The sequence below is a fragment of the Thunnus thynnus genome, chromosome 6 (genome assembly GCF_963924715.1).
Source record: "Thunnus thynnus chromosome 6, fThuThy2.1, whole genome shotgun sequence".
Classification (NCBI taxonomy): domain Eukaryota; kingdom Metazoa; phylum Chordata; class Actinopteri; order Scombriformes; family Scombridae; genus Thunnus; species Thunnus thynnus.
The window spans coordinates 25,899,756-25,919,612 of NC_089522.1; the positions used below are offsets into that span (position 1 = coordinate 25,899,756).

A 19,857-nucleotide genomic window follows, 5' to 3' on the forward strand; every position below is an offset into this window, starting at 1 on the left:
AATTAATTTTGTTGTCAAATCATAAATTCAATTTCTATTCCGTCTTTCCAGGCTCCTCCTGCAGAAGTAGATCCTGATTAATGTGGCAGCCTAATGGAAGACCTGTAGGATGACACGTACAAAATCTGCAGAAAAAATAAAAAATAAAACAACAACAATACAGTTTGATGTGAGCGGTGAGAAAACAGGGAGTCTTTGTTCTGGTGTAGCCCGGCCAGGTGTTCTCTCTCTCTCTCTCTCTTTCTCTCTCTCTCTCTCTTTCTCTCTTTCTTTCTCTCTTTCTGCAGATGTTTGAAATCTCTCCATCTTCATGAATGATGCAGGACGTGGAGCGCGTGATTCCTCTCTTGGCATTCACCGCGTGCCTTAATTGTATGGCTGATAAATCAAGGTCCGCCGTGAACACGAGGAGTGGCAATCCTGTCCTTTTTATGTGGAGAAGTTGGAGCTTTTATGAGCATTTGAGCATCACAAGATGAAACACAGGCTACAAACACACACACACACACACAGAATGAATAAGGCCTGAACGCCATCGCAATGCAAAGCTATTTATAATCCCCCTTTTTTCCTTTTATACCAATAAAACAAGACTGTGACACAAATAGCACATTTTAAACACAGCAGACGGTATCACACAATACGCTTTCTTCTTCTTCTTCTTCTTCTTCTTCTTGTCCTTTTTTTGGTACTGAATCTCTCTTCTTGTGCGGGCTTCAAATAAACGCCATAATTAACTGTCCAGTCTCTCCGGTCCGGCTCCGGTGTGCGCAGCTGCATGCCTTCAATCCTCCACACTGCAGCTGATTTTTCAGGCTTAACAGCTGACACTCTTCAGAGGAAACATATGATTCAAAAGAGATGAATCGGTGAAGGTAAAACGGGCCAAACAATACCGTTCACGGTGCTGGTATATGGAGGCAGGAGGGCAGGCCCACTGATGTCCAGGCAGGTTTTTGTACCAGGAGATAGAGACATGATCAAAAGACAAACCTTCTACACAGAGCTACAAGACTATTCCTCGTTTTTTTCTTTTTTTAAAAAAAGATTTTAAACATTTCTCTACAGCTAAAAGCCTGATTTGCGTGCGGCTTTCATGTCCCGGTCCTCATAGGCTAAAGCAATAACGTCATGACGTGCATCCACGCTGAATGCTGCCCCCATTAAACGCGTCCTGCAGACCGGGTTAATATAATGTATCGGATCTGCTGCCGGCTGTATTGCATTTCCATCCCTGTGGACGGAAAAGCGCTGCGGGCCACATGATGCGCTGACCGGGGTGCTGAAACCGGAGCCGCGGTGGATCGATGGAGATCTCCGACATGGCCCCTTTCCGCTGGACAGGAGCCTTCCTCCAGCCTCCCTCTGCCAGTTCAACTTCAGATGATATAAAGTTCCCTTATATGTTATATATTTACTGAAAAATGTGAGGCTTGAATGTGATTAATATATATATAGTTATATACATATATACAGTTCATAAACCAGCAGGTCTGATGATCTGTTAGGATGTAAAAGAAATTAGCTAAAGTGAAGAAGTCATTTTATGATAATGTAAACAAAATAAATTTGTAAATATAATTTTTATTGATTTCTCTGAGTAAAAAAATTTTAAATATGGTTTAAATGTTTTGGCTACTTTCTATCTATCTATCTATCTATCTATCTATCTATCTATCTATCCATACATACTGTTCAATTTTACTGTTAATTTTTTACATTTGAGAGCAGTAAAACTAAACTTTATTATGTTTAGTTTTTATGTTAATAGCCTGATATTTTATGACTTTTCCTAAAGTGACCCAGAATATGCAAAAATGGAAATATTTTTGACTTTTTTATATTTTTGTACATAGAGGATGTTGAACAATTCTGCTATTTTTTCCCATGTGGCTCATACATATATAACATATCATTACCTTTATACTACCTGCACTGCCACCACTACCTCAAGGGTTTTTTTGCACTATAATATATTACATTGATTTTGCACGTGTGGTTAAACTACGTGTATACACACACACACACACACACACACACACACACACACACACACACACACACACACACACACACACACACACACACACACACACATATTTTCACTGTAAATATAATAGTTTTACCTTTTTGTATTTCTTCCTTTAGTGTTACTTTTACATACTTTGTGCTACTTTATTGCCAATTTCATTGTTTTATTCTACTCTAATTTAAAATGTTTATGTCTATGTGTGTAGTGTGGAGGAGGCTAAAGCTGCATTACATTGTTCAATCTTGTATTAAATAATGACAATACAACAGAACCTTGAATTCTATCATCCTGTCTACATTTTAAAGAAACATCTGTGCCTACATGTAGTTTATTCTTCACTAATCTTTCTTCATTTGAATGCAAATTGTAGTTAGCAGTTAGCACAAGCTAGTTGTATTATTATCAGAATATGAGTTGATTGATTGTCCTTTCATTTAGACGTAATATCTTCATTTGTCAGAGATAATGGTGTTTGTGTCTTATAACATTTGTGTCTATAAAAATAACTCAGGTGTTGGGGAAGTTGCTCCGGGAGCATTCTGCCTCCAACCAAGTGTAAATGATGTGTGAAATGAAATTTTCACATTTTTATAATAATCAGATAAAAAAAAAAATTCTCAAAAACTAATTAAAAGTTCTCTGACTCTGATGAAGACAAAGTAACGTTGAAACGTTAGTCTGTTGGCACAATTAAAGGCTGTGAATTAATCAGTGTGCTGCCGTACCTTTTGTTCTCTGGAAGTCTGCTGCCCTCAAACTCAGAAACACCTGATTCAGCTGCATTTTGCTGGAAAAAGCTCAGAGAACTTTGTTTCAACTTAATGAAAAGTTCTTCACATGAATCTCCTTATTCAGGTGCCAACATCTTTGTCAAAACACACAGATCCTTAAAATGTACATGAAGTTATCTTTAAATCTGTTGTTGTGCAGAATTCCTAAAACAGAAACAAGTTGAACTATTTCAAACAGGCTTTTACTGCATGTAAACAACACACAGACATTTCCTCTCTTTTAAAATACAAGTTTTATTTCTTCATCTTGAATGTTTACATCATTCACCTTCAACGGTTCAAAAGCAGCCTGCAGTTTTACTTTATTATTCAGTTCTTTGTACCCTCGCTTGAAAAAAAAAGTTAATAAGATTGTGTTAATCAACACAAAAGCTTTAAACAGTTAGTGCAGCTAGAAAAATAAATTATTCTGTAATCAAAAACATCCGCAGTCTGACGCTGTTTCATCTGTCTTATAAATGTGATAATAACACTGAATAGTTCGGCCTGAAGTCGACAAACCTTCCAAAAAACAGTTTTTAGCATTATCTTCTACATGACAGACAATTAAATGTCAATTATATTATATTAATTATATTACATATGTTCATATTTGTTACTCTTTTTGGAAGAAGGAAGATTTTCATGTCTTTGGATTTATTTTACAGTAAACAAACCTTCTGGTGTTCCAGTATCAGATGACTAATAATGAAAAAGTACTTTATAATATTTGAATCAATTTTAATATTTTGTTAACATGCTCAGGTGACTGGACCACAGTTTGGTAGATCAATGCAATCAAATGCAGTCAAATTGATCAATTAAATCATTTCACCCAATCAGAGTCCTTTTGTCCAGGTTTCCCATGTAAAAGAGATAATGTATCTCAAAAGACTTCCTGGTTCAATAGAAATACAAAAAAATACACCGAAAACACTCTCATTAACATTTTGACACATGTACAAAACAGTTCACAGACGCAACAGCCAAACTTTGAGAAACAATGTTTGATAAATATTTATAATAAATATATAAACCAGTCATAAGTGCTTGTAAGCAAAGTTCATGTCGAGTCTCATTAAAGACACCTCACTAGTTCTAGTAGCTTTGAACATTGCAGCCAGCGGCGCAGCGCACACACAGGACAAGCAGATAAGATTCACCAGTACACAAGTTCCAACTTCAATAAATAAAGTTACAGTACAGGTGCATCATCACATCATCACATCATTACAACAGACCTCCAAACCCAACATTTCATGTCATGACCGGTTAAAAAAATATGATTTCTTAGTGTCAACAAATCCCAAGAAAAGACCAAAACGTGTAGCCAAAAAAGTTTATGTGTAGCCGAAGCTCTCCGACAAATAAACGCGTTTTGCCTCGTTATAATTTGCCCTGATAGAGTTTGTCTGTAATTCACCTGTTAACATATGCTGTGTTTTTACATGTTACAGTGATCAGCAGCTTGCATTATGCATGTAGTCATTATTAATGTAAACATTTATGTGTGGATATCAAACTTCCTAAATTAAATATTTATACAGTAATAAACATTTATACACTGCAATTCATATTTAGCAGACGTTGTTTATCCAGAGAGACTTCCGGTAAGAACAACAGAACAAAAACTTGCCTGAAATATTCCAGTTCCTTCATTTTCGAGAGAGGAAGTCTATTTCCACGTACTTTTACAAAACTATGATTTTCTTGTCAAAAATGACAAAGAAAACATGACTTGATACCATCCAAAACTGCAGTTATTCCTGATAAACACTGTGTTTACTGTGTGTACTGTACAATAAATGACATGAAATGAGGGAGATTCAAATGTAATGCACATTTTCACAAATCAGACACTGACTGGTATTTTCAGCAGAAAGTTCTGGGTCAAACCACCACGACCTGGCTGTAATCTTCCAGGTCGACACGACGGGCGTCTCCAAAGATGAGGAAGACTCCGAGGCCTGTGGCGTTTACTAAAATGATGAGGGAGAACACTGTGGCCCACGACAGGGTGACATCAATCAGGTAGCCTGACACGGAGACCATCACCAGTCCTGTCCAACACACACACACACACACACACAAGGAAGAGGACAGTTTGAGATCAGTGGTGCTTTAATAAAGAATTTACACTTTTAAATTGAGTTTCAGACACAGTTTCTGTTTTTTTCCAGATACACTGGAATCATTTTTGTTATCCACTGAGTGAACACATATTTCTTACTGTATATGCTGCAAAAAAAGGAATAAACATTTTGGATACTTACCGGTGAAAGCACCCAACATATTCATAAAACCTGTTGGAGAAAAGAAATATTGATTAAATGTCTACAAACATAAACAACAAAATGTTAAAATAAGACTCAGAGTCGACATGCGAGCAGCTCTGTGAGGATGTACGTCAGCACAGTGATGCTTTGAGCTAAATGCTAACATGCTAATGTTGAGCAGGTATCATGTTTACTTTGTTCAACATCTTTGGTGTTTTAGCATGCTAACATTTGATAATTATCACTAAAAAACTACAGCTGAGGCTGAATGCTGTTAGTTTTGCAGATATGTCATCATAGAGCAAAGTGTTGATGATGGTCGTAGAGGAAAATGTAAAGATCACCAAAGTGCTTATAATTCATCCTGAGAGAGAAATTAATGTCTGGAACAAATTTCTTAGAAATCCATTAAGTACTTGGATGAACTGGATACTCTGGACCACAGTGGTGGACCGACTCACTGACACTGACATGCAAAAGATTAGAGAAGTTTGATGGAACTGAAATATAAACTACAAATAACTCACCATAAAGGGCACCGGCACATGATGGTGTGAGATCCTGCACATTCACAGACACACCACTGAAACACATAGAAACTCATTATATAAACAGCAAACAGCTAAAAGTAAAGCACATTTAGAGATTATTTAATTTACTCATTTACAACATCATCAAAAATATGACTGAAATGAATTTAAAGAATAAAGTTGGTGATATTCTGCATTTTTCTTATTTTCAACAAATCCCATGAAAAGCAACAATGACTTGATTCCACTGACAAGTCTTTTACTTCTGTTTGAGTAACGTTTGCTAAAAACTATGGTGCCGGCTGTTTTAGGAAATTGCTGATCCTTTTCAGAAAAATGAAAGAACCGCTTTTTAAAGATCTCCAGTAGGAACCGATGCCACAGACATGTTAAACCTTTCTGTGGGGTTGCCCAAGGATCTATACTCTGTCCTTTTCTTCATTTCTATACTCCTGTTTGGTCACATTATCCAAACATACAACCTCTCTTTTCACTTTTATTCTGATGATCTATCCACTCCTCCTGGTTTCTGCCACCATTTGTATATGGTTATGATTTTCTTCTTCTCTGTCTGTCTCCTAACATTTTTTTTTGATTTCCTGTTTGTGCTCTAAAGAACTCTGGATCAACTGTATGTAAAATGTTATTTAAATAAAGTTTCAGTTGAGTTAGTGGTGGGGAAGTCAGGAAGTACTGGGAAACAAACTACACATTGTTGGTTTTGGTCTTTTCATGGACTCTGTTGGCAATAACTGAAATAGAGAATAACTACCTTATAAAATTCCCTGTACATATATTCCCATATATATGACACACAAACAGAAACGTCTTATTTATCTAACATACCTGCTGGTGAAGGTGGATACACTCAAAGCGGCAGAGACGAAAATGACAGCGGAGGGAAATTTGACAGCTCCAGACAGGAGCATGATGAAGATACTCGATACACCCATAGCGAAGAACTGAGGAGGGGGAGAGGAAAGACGTGCAGATTTAAAGTACAGTCTATAATCTAAATAAATATGTGAAATAAATCTAAAAAAAGTGAAGCCACATAACCAAAATTCAAAACAAAGGATTAGATTTTACTATCACTCACAACTCAATTGAGATTAGTATTTGTTTAGAGAATAAGAGATAAAATCGTTAAGTCAAGCTTTTCACTTATACAGTATATACTAGTACAGACTTGTACCTTATATGGTCATAAAAATGACTGATTGGGCTTTTAAAGAACATCAGCAAAGGTTTTTTTTAATAGATTTTAGAGAGTCATACAAAATGTAACAGTACGTCTGCCCTGCGGAGACTTTTAGGCTTGTAATCACACGTTTGAAAGAGACTAACAAAAATTCCAACATGAGCACCTGAGCAGATAGTCAGAACAAACTTTTCACTACACACACACACACACACACACACACACACACACACACACACACACACACACACACACACACACACACACACACACACACACACACACACACACACACACACACACACACACACACACACACACTTTTTAATTGCTTCAAACGTCAACTTTTGTTAACTGGATGACTGTAAAAACACAACAGTCTCATACTGACCTGCATTATCTTTCTCACAGATGCTACACCATATCCTACAGACAAAAAACACAAACTGTAAACAGCTGCCTTCATATTATTTTTTAAAAATTGAAATGTGACCTAAAAAGACTTTAAGAATAATGACACTCATTTAATACCTTTTTTGATGAGGAAATCTGAAACATATCCTCCACCCAGTGCTGATGGAATTGCAACTAGCCAAGGAATGACATTATACACCCATCCCTGCAAGAGTAGACAAGTCGGTGTGAAAATAACCAGTTTGTATATGGAATTTAAACTATGTAGTGAACTTGAGGCTATCTAAAGGCCTACTAGGGTACAGTGGAGCATGTTTATTGGCTAAATAACAACACAACACATTGTGGAGAAAACAAATACCATAGCATGAGGAAATGACTCTTTGAAGTATGTTGGCAACCATGACAGTAAAGTGTAGGAAGTGCCGCACATGCACATGTGAGCAAAGATCATGGCCCTTAAAGAGAAGATGACAAAGACAGAGAGAGAGAGAGAGAGAGAGAGAGAGAGATGGTGTTCATTAAGGTATTTAACACACTTAAACCATCATGTACTGGTAAATAGTGAAGGATTAAAAAAAAACATATAAGCCGTACCAGACAGACTGCTTCTTAAAAAGACTCAGCCAGCGAGTTCTTGACATCTTCCATTGTGAGTTGTCACTTGTTTCCATCTGCTTGGGGGTAAGGTCACCTGAATCACATTGTATGCCAAATTTCATGGCAATCCATTAAATAGTTGTTGGAATATTTCACTCAAAAAACCACAAATGCCAACCTCATGGTGGCACTAGAGGAAAAGTCAGTAGGATTTATCATCTAGGCAACATCAATATCTGTACCATATTTCATAATTCATCGATATTCCCAGGATTGATATCTATAGAGCCGCTAGCGTGGCTGAAAATATAAGCAGAGCTATTCTCTCCTCAGGTAATTTAAGGTAGAAATGTGACAACCTATCATCATGCGCAGTACGGGGGTTCATTCAGGGATTCAGTTACTGTACCTTTCAGAAAACACTGCCAAACAACGAGCGCCCAGAGTCCGGACAGGAAACCGATGCTGTAGAACATACTTTCCCAGCCGTACCTGTCCAGCATCAAGGACCCCAGCCCGCCTGCTAACAATGTTCTGAAAGAGCAATAAAAAGAGGAAGTGTCACCAGAGGTAGATGGTGAGTTTATATGTAGATTAGTGTGTGTGAGTGTGTGCACAACATACCCAAGATAGCTACCACTGTGTATGGTGCTCATGAGAAACCCTCTCTCTCCTTCCACCACACGCTGTGAGCACAGGCTGGCCAACGATGGAAAGAACACACCTAAAAGACAATATCGGAAACTCTGAGACAGAATTCATATAACTCCTATGAGCCTGGACGTTTCAATCAACCCTTTATCAACAAAATCTAAACACCGTTAACGACTAGTGTGAAGGGGCTCCTGGCGGAAAGAGGAAGAAAAAGGATCACAGAAGTTCAGATTGCACTATTATGTTTAAGGGCGATCATGCAAGATGCTTCCTGAAAGAGACAATGAATACCCGTTCAACCACCCCATTCAGCGTGGTATGTGCATACTGGGTATTCTACATGTACTGTGTGTGCGTGTGTGTGTGTGTGTGTGTGTGTGTGTGTGTGTGTGTGTGTGCCTTTGCCTCACTTCCAGGAGGCTAATGTTTATTCTCCAGAAACACCTCCTAGTTCATTTCTCCTTTAGGAAAAAATAATTTAATGTACATGAAAGCTAATTATCTTTGCAACAAGGGGGAGAATAAGAATACTGTTTAAAGGTTAACCACCAAGAACAGCTATAGAGTTGTAACATTTCCACGATGTGAACACAACAATTACTGTCTTTTGCTGCAAGCACTTTCCAAAGATATACCGGCTTTATGGGAGACTGCATAGATAGCGCCTTTACTCAAAGTGTTTTCATTCACATATAAACAAACTCACACACGAGGTAATGTGCAGCAGAGCCGCCCTGCAAGATACATCTAAACATCAGGAGCAACTTTGGGTTAAGTGTCTTGCTAAAAGTATATTTTGAGATAAAGACAGGAGGAGCAGGTACTGAACCGACAACCCTGGAATTAGTGGACAACCTGCTTTACCTGCTCACCCAACATCACTATACTGGTTAATGTGGGCCCTGACCTTTCAATGTGGCTTGACTGATCCAGGCTAACATGTTGTTGTCCTGTTGATTCACATCTAGTTATTTTGGTTGAGTTAGAGGATGAATTTGTTAATATTGAATAACAGTGTGTTCTCTTCCTGAAATAGGCAACATGAGTAGAGTTAAAAGAAAGGTTCACAAATGTTTAAGTCTGTCTTAAACAGTCAGGTGCCCATGTAAACAATGAAAGAGGTTTTCCTCGTTGTAATCATTCCTTTTGTTCATAATGGCTGTTAAAAGATCCCCTTCAAATGAACTTTCAATGTAAGTGATGGGGGTTAAAATCCACAGTGTGTCCACACAGTCATTTTTTGCAGAAATGCATTTAAAAGTTCATCTGAAGCTTATATGAGGTTTCAGCAGTATGAGTTAGTCATATCAAGTGGATATCTGCCACATTTACAGCCTTTTTAGCATAAAATTCCCCCCTTTTCCCTCTTTGTGTTTCCTTGTTGAGCTGCAGTGGAAATATAGTAACAAAAAGAAGGACTAAAAAGACTGTAACATTGAAAGATATCTACTTGATTTGACTCATTTGGACGTCTGAAACTTCATATTAGCTTCAGATAAACTTTTAAATACATTTTTGCACAGAAGGAGGCTTGTGTACTTTGTCCCCCATCAATTGTAAGTGCATTATGAAGGGATTTTCTAATGGTCAGTATGAACAGGAGGAATGATTACAGCAAGAAAAACATGTTTCAATGTTCATTTGGGCTCCTGATTGTTGTTTTAAGACTGACTTGAAAAATTGTCAATGCCTGCATTTGCTGGTTGTACTGTAGTATTGCTTACAGGGCTACATTTTATACATTTTTATGAATAAATGATAAATCTTGATCATTATATCAAACTTAAATGTCATTTTTCTGGTTCAGTTGGTCGGACAACTCAACCAAACATTTTTCATCGTCCCTCTAATAAAGGAATCAAATGTATCTGAAGTGACTTTATGTTTGGGAGTCACCACAAGAGGATGAGCTAACTGTAAATAAGCCCGAACATTTTACAGCTTGTTGCTCTGACAGCAGCTCCAGATCAGTTTAAAGCCAGTTTTGAATAACCAAAAATTCCAGTCTTCCAGTCAAATTAGGTTAATTTATTTACATTTATTCAAGTGCTTATTTCAATACTGTATCTGACGCAGCAGCACTCACCTTGCAATAGTCCCATGAGGAATCTGGCCATAGTCATGAGAGCGAAGGTGTGACAGCCTAGCCGGGTCAGAAGAGGAGTCCCAGCTGTGATCAGAGACCACAAGGCTGCAGAGACGCACAAGACCCTCTCTCCTCCCACTCTAACAGAACAACAAACATTTAAATCCTGAAACTATAGACCTTAACAATATAAACAAGCCAAGCAGAGCCCTGTGAGTCGCTTACTTGTCGCTGGCATGTCCTCCCAGGATCTGTGTGAGACAGTAACCCCAGAAGAATCCACCTAGGACCAGACCAGAATCGATCTTGCTCCAGTGAAAAGTGGCTGCCATTGAGACCGCGCAGATTGGCATGGCCATCCTGGCACAGAAGAGGAGGCAGGTGCCCATAAACAGCATCGCGATCCATTTTTGAGCCAGAGGTCTGTCAGTATGAGGGGCAAGAGTTTTGTCTGGTAAAAACTGTAACCAAAGGAACTGTAAACTGTAACTTAAGACCAGGATAAACACACACACACACCTACAGCAGCCTGTGCAACACCAGTAATGTCAAAAATACTAAAAAAAATTAATCTAGTAATGTAATAACATGAACTACAGTTGATAATCAAGGTAGATCATGCTTTATTAGCTCCATCAGCAAAATCATGTATCATGTAATGTAGACTGTGACCATGAAAGTAGCATGTGTCACATTTTAATAGATTTAAATGACATTTAGCTCAGATACAAGACTAGAACCTAGATGGAGCTTATTAGGAAGTATATAAACAAAACTCGTAGTATATTCTTAGATCTAAATCTTCTGTAGTCTCACCTGGGCCACAAGTTTTGGTCCTCTTGCATCTTTTCTGTAGAACCATTGCCGGTGTAAACCTTGAGATCCAATAGAGAATCATCAAAATCATCCCTACCGTCTCCGGATATGTGCTTGTCAGCCATTCAGAGAATACTGGAGTCTCCTCTGTTATCTGTGAAACTCGCCCACACTGAGAGGTGTGCTACAGCTATACCTCATATCCTCAGGCAGACGAGCCAGACAGGTAAAACTTGTTGCTACAAAACTCAAAAGAGCACCTGGTTGTGATTTGTAAGACTGACAGCAGAGGCGTTACCGTTGGTTTCACTGGAAATACAATTTGCATATTTCCCTTTTAAGGACAAAGGCGTAGTTGTTGTTGTTTCAAGCTTTCGGTTTTACTTTAAAACCATCGTCAGGTTTTTGAAATAAGACAAAAAAGTCCTTTTATTGAGTAACTCCACTCTTATAAATATCAGTGGCTCTTCGGTTAGGTTTGCACACATGCACATTCACAACTCAGAGAAAGAAAAAAAAACTGCTTTTATGGTTCACAAAAGTTTTGTTTATTTTAATAATTGCAAATCTGATCTTAAAAATGTTGAATAATAAAAGGGATGTGAGTTCTCTGGGTCTCAGTATTTGTCAAAGCCAATATCGATATAATACAACCTTAAAGGACCAGTGCGTAAAATTTAGGGGGCAGAAATGGAATATAATATTCATGAGTATGTCTTAATTAGTGTATAATCGCCTAAAAATAAGAATCATTTGTTACCTTTGAATGAACCATTTATATCTACATAGGGAGCGGGTCCTCTTCCATGGAGCCCGCCATGTTTCTACAGTAGCCCAGAATGGACAAACCAAACACTGGCTCTAGAGAGGGCCTTTCACGTTTTTCACAAGTTTCGTGGTCACCGTAGGTTCTCCTACATGCATGAAAGGGAGAGTGAGGTGTATTCAGTTGGTTGCAATCTGCAACCTCACCACTAGATGCCACTAAATCCTACACACTGGTCCTTTAAAAGAAATTAAGAATGGACAACTAGCAGCAAGTTTGTCTTTTTTTTTTTATAAAAGTAAACAAAATAAACAAAATAAACAAGCACAAGTGCCTTTTCCCATTGAAAAAAAAAAAGATACACTTACATGCAGTTAAAGTGAAAATACTAACGGCTTTAAAAGTGGCAAAATGGACAGAAAGTTCTTTTCAAAATGCCAGTTAGTTCAGATTCAAAATTTCAATGCTTGTGTTGCTTGTGTTTCAATGCAATCATTGTTATTGATAACCAGAACAAAGCCGATGAACAGAAGAATCTGTTCTAGTCTGAATGGATTTTAAATGCGAGTTTTCAAACTAGAGAGAAGCAATAACTGACAGCCCCGTCATTCATTTGCTTTTCTTGGTTGCAGCAGCCGTTCCTCTCGAGCAGCGTATAAATCCTGCTTCTATCACTTAGACTGGCTGGAGCTTATTCTAAACTGGACCCCTTGTAACATAAAACCAAATTTAATCATTTGGAGCACGTTGGGGGGCAATGCATACCCTAGGCTGGGAAGAAGCCAAACGGGGCGCAACTCGGCAAGAAAACCATCTCTGATTTCAACCAGTCAGTCAGGACCTATTTCACCCTCCCCCGACACACACGTGTGAAATGAGACCAGCAGAATATAAAGACATATTGTAAAGTTACAATCAGATCTTCATGTGTGGAAAGCAAGTGGTCGATTCTTTTTCAAATCACTTCAACATCATACTAAATAAAATTCTGAAATATTAACATGAATTAAAACTGTATTACATGAATAAAGTCCATCTTTCCATTTAATTGAAAAATAGTCACATTTTGGGTAAGAAATTTAGATTTCAAACTTCAACAAAGATACATCTACAGTCCTGCAGCGTCCTCGATCTCATTCGAAACATTTCTTCCCTAAAAAGGCTAATTGTGTGTCTGCAAACTTTATACCATCGTACTTTCTTCCATCCTCTGCAGCCTATATTTAGGCTCCAAACACACGCCACAGTATTAACATTATTCATTTATACCACCCACTCTCTTTCTGGCAAAATAATGTTACGGTGGGGAGAAATTGTCACAATAAATAATACTACTTACTGGCTTAGGCTTTAGAAAGACAAAATATAAAACAGCAATTTGAATTTTGTTGTCTCCGAGATCTTTCTAAAAATCCAGGATCTGTATTTAAACTAAATAATTTCTGTCACTTTGCAAATACAGCAATTTACAGTCTGCACAATGAGTGAAGTCTTGACTCTCCTGAATGAAACATGAAAAAACAATGTAGCATTTGTTTATACATATATGTTACCTGGTTGTCACACAGTCACTGACTGATCATAAATTAAGGGGACGTGGAAGGTGGTTGTTCTTGTCTGTTATGTTCACTTGGGGTCCTCGATGGTGCCCGTGCTAAGGTCAGTCATTTTGGGATATTTCACCTTCTTCTGGTCCAGCTCGTTCTGTGCCCACAGCAGTAACTTCAAGAGTTTAGCCAGCTTGGGCGTCGACTCCCTGTTTTCATAGTCCAGCACAGCTTGGTTCACCTCGCTCCACACCTGCACACCAAAATATGTGTTGCAGTCAAGATGAAATAAACACATTTCTGGCACAATAATGTATCCTTTGTATTCACTGTGATCTTAATGTTTACATGCAAACTCTGGTGCATTTGTCTGTTTAGTTTAGTTCATTTGGGCTGATGTGAGAGCTGTTAATCAAACTCTGGTGAGGACCAAAACCACCAGAGAAGAGGGGTCTCGGTATGCATCCCAGCAGACTCTGATGTCGGTATGTTTGTAGTGTGAAAGCAAAACGGACTAACCACAAGATTCTGTGATTTTAGCATGAATGTAAAATCTAAACTACTATTAAATCTATCTGCTGATCGTGAACTGTTAAGAAAGCAATTGCTCCATCTGTATGAGCAACTGCCTATATTTATGCTAGATCTTTTGTTAACCATGGTAACATATACTTTATGCACATTATCACGAGTGCAGGAATTTTCCCTGATACACCAGAAAGTGAAAAGCCATTAAAACACAAGTGTTTTGAGCCTGTCATAAAATGTGTATATTAAAAATTACATATAAAAAGTGAGTGAAACAAGTGAAAAGCAGTAATCACACAGTAACTGTCCTCCGGTAATACTGTGCTACAATATGCCTCTTTTTTGTCCTGTTTCTACCTCTCCACTATAACCCTCATAAACAGTTTTCATTTTTTGAGCTCTTTCTGACAGCAGAGAAAATAAATAAACACATAAGGCAAAGTAGTCTGTCTCACGAATTTCATTTCCCTCCACATGAGTCCATATAGCGGTGGTGATAAAGCATGAAAGTCACCGTGCTTTCATGTACAGTTTGTGGTTTGTTTGTAAAAAGTTAGCGTGAACACAAAGCACAAAAAGGACTGAAAGGAACCAGACCTCAGATAGAAATAGGTCAAAATAAAGAGGTATTTTCTACTGTAATATTATGGGATAAAAGGTAACAATGTATAATTTTCTTCCTTGATCCAAACCAAATGAACTGAACTACACATGTGAAAGCTACCCACATCTCCGATTTCTTTTAGTGATTCAAATAGTGAGATAAAACAAAATGACATTTCAGTTTGACTATCAGATAAAAACCAGCCTACCTTTTGCCGCTGCATCATATTGAGCAGATCTCCAAAGGGCGACTCCTCTGGGTTGTCAAAGGCCAACAGGGCTAGTGTTCTCTCCATCTCTGTCAGACACTCGCGGCTCTCCTCCCCCTGCTCGGCCAGTTGTGTCTGGGCGAACTCCAACGCTGACTCAGTCTCCCTTAGCCTGATTAACTCAATCAAATGTTGCTGCTGCAAGAGGGGAAATTAAGCACAAGCAGTGAATGTTGAAGTCAGGCATTATCAAGCTTTATCTCGTATCACAATATTTTCCTGTTTAACCAAGCAAGATGACAAAGAACATAATCTCATCATGTACAGTGACAGACTGGCTTATTTCCTACAAGGGATGATGGAGGAAGTTAAATGTCTATTCACACTTCATCATTGCTTCCAATACTGTCGCTGTATTTTACTCTCGCTGTTCACCCCTATAAATCTCAGGCTAACATCTTCTGTCTACCACATGACCTGCAGAATTTGCCACAAACTAGTTTCCAGTTCACAGATACACATACTATCATCAGAGCTAACGATGAACACAAGGCTTTGTGCGAATGTACCTGCAGATGAAAATACAAGTATCGATTGGTGTCAAGCAGCTCTGGGTGTAGGCTGTTGATGAGTGCAATAGCTTCCTGTATCTGTCCCTTCAAGATCATCTCTCTAATCTTTATCCTTTCATCCAGAGAGTCCAGGTCCACGCTCGGCTCGATCCCAGACTCCATCCGGAACTTCTCTGCAGCCTCTTTGAACCCCTCTTGAAACGTGAAACGGATACAGAGAGAGGCAAAGACAAAAGCGATAGTTATGAATGTTATTTCCTCACTTGAGTTTTGTTTTCAGGAATCACTTGCAGTATAATATAAATACAGTCAAAAAAAAACTATTAAAGATCCATAAGGAACAATGGAAGGAGGAAATTTGTAAGAAGCCAAAGCTTAAGCATAGTTAAAATTAATTTTACAGAGAAGGCAAAGCTCCTTGTGTGCTCAGTTAAGAACTGGTACTTTACCGCTGACAACTGAGGTAGGCAGATATTCCTGAAGAACAACGTTTATGTGTTTTTTGTGATCTTGGTGTTGTCAAAGGTGAATTTCACTTTGTATTCCATCACTCTTTCTACAGTGACTTGAGGAGTTATGTTTGTTTGGTTATATGTTTGTTTAAAAAGATCCAATTGAAGAATCCTGATTTGTTTTGATTGTGTGAAGCGGATATGTTGAGCTGGCTTTTTAATGTGGAGATTTTTGTTTTGGCTTGATTTATAGGAGAAGCCTGGCAGCTAAGACAGAGAACACTGTATCTATCATAACAGGATATTTCTGTCATGTAAACTGAATGTTTAGAAATGTACTCTTTAAATTTGTGGAACTGTACATTATGATTTGTCATGTAGCCATCCTGGTTATTGTTTCGTGTACTGTTAGCCCATATGGGCTGGGCACCAGAAAGGTGCAGGTCACTTAAATAAACAATCAATCAATCCTGTATCAATCAATCATCTCAAGTCTCACCTGTCACCAGGTAATTCATAATGAGCCGATTCATGTCCGCCCTCTGAATATGTACATTGTTTAATTTGTCCATCCACTCTTCTTTTGTGATGTCTTCAGGCTTTTCAGCATAACTCATCATTGGGATCCTGTTAAGTGGAAAAAAAACATTGGTAACACAGGGATTCGTGAGCAAGACTGACACAGCTTGGTCACACTTTGTACCTACATGAACAGTAACGTTATAACCGTTTAAAGACAAGATATTAAGGATTGAACGTAAAAAGAGAAACATGACAAAAATGAGAAGTTAATAACAAAACAACAAAAATGATATAGCTGCACTGAAATAGCGTTTGAACGCCACTAAAACATAATTTGGACATTCTCAGAGGCTTCCAAAACAAACCCATTTCCTCCTGGGCAACAGCGCTGGCTAGTTAGCCGATTGTACGCGTTTACTCAACTTACCGTGCAAACACAAGGCCCGACGTTTGTCCTTTCTTGCAGACGTGACAAGACAAATCAAACCAACTATGCGCGTTGTCCTTTTCAGTGCTAAAAGAAGAATAAAACTGTAAACTGCGGCTACACAGTCAAGCTTTTTCGCGGCTAGCTTAACTAACCAAGCTAATGTGATAACCTCGCGATAGGAACGTCAGTGCTGCGAGCTCTCCGATTGGTCTGAGCGGTGACGTCACGGTTGCCGAGGAACAATCCAACATGCTGCGAGACTATAGGCCTACTGTTTGTTTGATTTTTAATATATATCTAAAGCTGTATCTATACATCTGTATATTTTTCAACACGTCAAAGAAACCTGAATAAAGGGGCGGTAAATAGAGATACTTCTAGACAGAGCAGGAAGGTTCACTGAATAGATTGAGGGAGATGATGTGGATAATGTGCTATGTATGGCCTTCACAGTCAGCAGATTTTAGAGGACGGGGGTCACAATTTTTCAAGTCTGTCTTAAAACAATAGTCAGATACCCAAATGTACATTGTTTTTCTTGCTATAATCATTCCTCTTGTTCATACTGACCATTAGAAGATCCCTTCATAATGCACTTAAAATGTAAGTGATGGGGGACATCACTCCTCCCCCTCCTGTGCAAAAATGAATTTCAAAGTTTATCTGAAGCTAATATGAAGCCTCAGACATCCAAATGAGTCAAATCAAGTAGATATCTTCCAACAATACAGTCTTTTTAGCGCCAAAGTTCCTCTTTTTGTTACTATACTTCCACCGCAGCTCAACTCAGCTCGGGTAAACACAAAGACGGAATTTGATGCTAAAAAGACTAAAAATATGGCAGATATCCACTCGATACGACTAACTCAGACTGTTAACGCCTCATATAAGCTTTAGATCAACTTTTAAATGCATTTTGCAAAAAAATACTTTGTAGACACACTGTGCATTTTGGCCCACATCACTTACATTGAAAGCACATTTGAAGGGGATCTTTTAATAGTATGAACAGGAGGAATGATTACAGCGAGGAAAACCTCTTTCACTGTTCATATGGACACCTGACTGTTGGTTTTTAGACAGACTTGAAAAATTCTAAACGTGGATTAACCAACTGGGCAAAGCAGGTAACAAAACTCTACAGGTTTACTGCATGTTAAATGATTAATTGGTAATTTGCTTAATTGCAAATTGGTTGGGGATTTTGCTGAAGTACAATATCAGCTAAAGTGGTTCCTGTGTTATTGTTGGTCAGAATCTAGTTTTGATACTTTAATTGTTTTTAGATTATTTTGATGCCTGTCCAAAATAAAGTTGTGTTCAATCAATCACAACAAACTAATGGACTAATGGTTATTCCCAGCCCCACCGCCAGACAAGAAGGTGGGGCCTTATGTTCACTTTTTAAAATCCAAAGCCAATGTTATATAAATTCTCACTTTCTAGAATATCTGTACATGACAACTACAGTTCAGTTAAGGTTAGAGACAGACTGTGGTTACAGTTAATGAAAAGGCAGCCTCAGGTCTGTGATGGGAAGCAAATCTGTCCCGTCCACCACACCCTTATGTTCTGCCTCGCTTCATACATGGCACACTACTTCCTGCACTGGCACTCAATGTTGGCATTGTTCTCCACCACCAGCATCAAAAAACCCAAATGAGGGATAGTCTTTTATAAGAACATGTTTTGCCCATCCCTCCGTTAGAGCTCCAGATACCTAGAATCTATGCAAAAAGACCATTGAAGCTGTTCTGGTTTTTCATTGTGGCACAACACCTTCCTAAGACACTTTGTTTTGTTTTTTCCCCCATGCAGACCTGCACTTTAGTTTATAATTATAAAATAAAACTCTTTTGCTTAAGGATTTAAAGATTTTTAGCACATACACACCACAAGATGTACAGCGTAAAGCAACAAACATCACAAGACAAAAGTCAACAAGAACAAAATGTGAAATATAAAATTGGATTTTTTGGCATAAACAACCTACTTATATGCAAAAAGTGCAAAAGGTGTTAAAATAAATAATATTTGGAAAGAATATGTGAGCTGCTGAGTTTGTATTTGCAGGACTAGGGGAGTTAGGGTTGTGTGTGTGTTTTCCCTATATATCTCAGTGGTGTACAATCATTTATAGAAGTGGGGTGCTGTATCTAAGCACCCTATGATTTACTATGTAGACTAGATATTAGGCCTTTTTCCTAGCAGGCATTTTGACATTGGCTGCAGTAACCTTACGGATCTCACATTAATACTTTCCATCTCCCTCTGTATGTGTCTTGAACTGGGGCCTCTGTTTGGTTCTGGGATCAAATCCTGGTTAAAATTAGAAAAAAATGTTGCAAAAGACCAGTCAGTGTGTCTCAGGGGCCCCTTGATGGTTCAAGGCCTAGAGGCATTTGTCCTACTTTCCCAGCGGATTATCCAGGCATGACACTGGAGTTGGTAGATTGTCCCGTCCACAAAGAGCAAGTCACATTTTTGACAACAGCTGAAAGATTTAGACACACAGACAAATGGTTATGGTTAGAGTCAGGACTGAATCATCCACCCAGTGTTATATAAGGAAATTAAATCACGGGCCATTACTTTTTGTAACAATTGCTTCAAACTCAATTTGAGATTAGTTTGTAGGGAAGTTCAGTGTGCTCAGGCAAAATCCATGAAGGTTTCCTGTCAGTGTCAATAACTGTAGCTTGAATCTCTTACACTTCTTAAACACATCATCTGTATAATAAACATCTAACTGGTGAAGTAATGTTAGTTTTAATGTCTAAATCTTGTGTAATAGTCCTGTTTTCTGTATTTACAGTAACACTATGGAGGGTTTTGAACTCAGTCCAATG

At 38.3% G+C, this 19,857-nt stretch overlaps 2 protein-coding genes across 2 annotated transcripts; both read right to left on the reverse strand.

Annotated features, from left to right (window-relative positions):
• Positions 1–3,069: 3,069 nt before the first annotated feature.
• Positions 3,070–12,224, reverse strand: LOC137184886 (voltage-gated purine nucleotide uniporter SLC17A9-like). Its single transcript, XM_067592990.1, has 13 exons — positions 11,380–12,224; positions 10,789–10,986; positions 10,564–10,703; positions 8,448–8,547; positions 8,233–8,357; positions 7,821–7,917; positions 7,585–7,681; positions 7,341–7,428; positions 7,201–7,235; positions 6,455–6,570; positions 5,606–5,661; positions 5,076–5,105; positions 3,070–4,862 (listed from the first exon to the last, which is right to left on the reverse strand). Exons 1-13 carry the CDS (start codon positions 11,502–11,504, stop codon positions 4,693–4,695), a joined length of 1,377 nt encoding a protein of 458 aa, XP_067449091.1. The 5' UTR covers positions 11,505–12,224; the 3' UTR covers positions 3,070–4,692.
• Positions 12,225–13,171: 947 nt separating this feature from the next.
• LOC137184885 (glucose-induced degradation protein 8-B homolog) lies at positions 13,172–17,188 on the reverse strand. The gene is made up of 5 exons (XM_067592989.1): positions 17,006–17,188; positions 16,556–16,683; positions 15,602–15,798; positions 15,033–15,230; positions 13,172–13,945 (listed from the first exon to the last, which is right to left on the reverse strand). The coding sequence occupies exons 2-5, from the start codon at positions 16,674–16,676 to the stop codon at positions 13,772–13,774; spliced, it is 690 nt and encodes a 229-aa protein (XP_067449090.1). The 5' UTR covers positions 16,677–16,683; positions 17,006–17,188; the 3' UTR covers positions 13,172–13,771.
• Between the last annotated feature and the right edge of the window lie 2,669 nt (positions 17,189–19,857).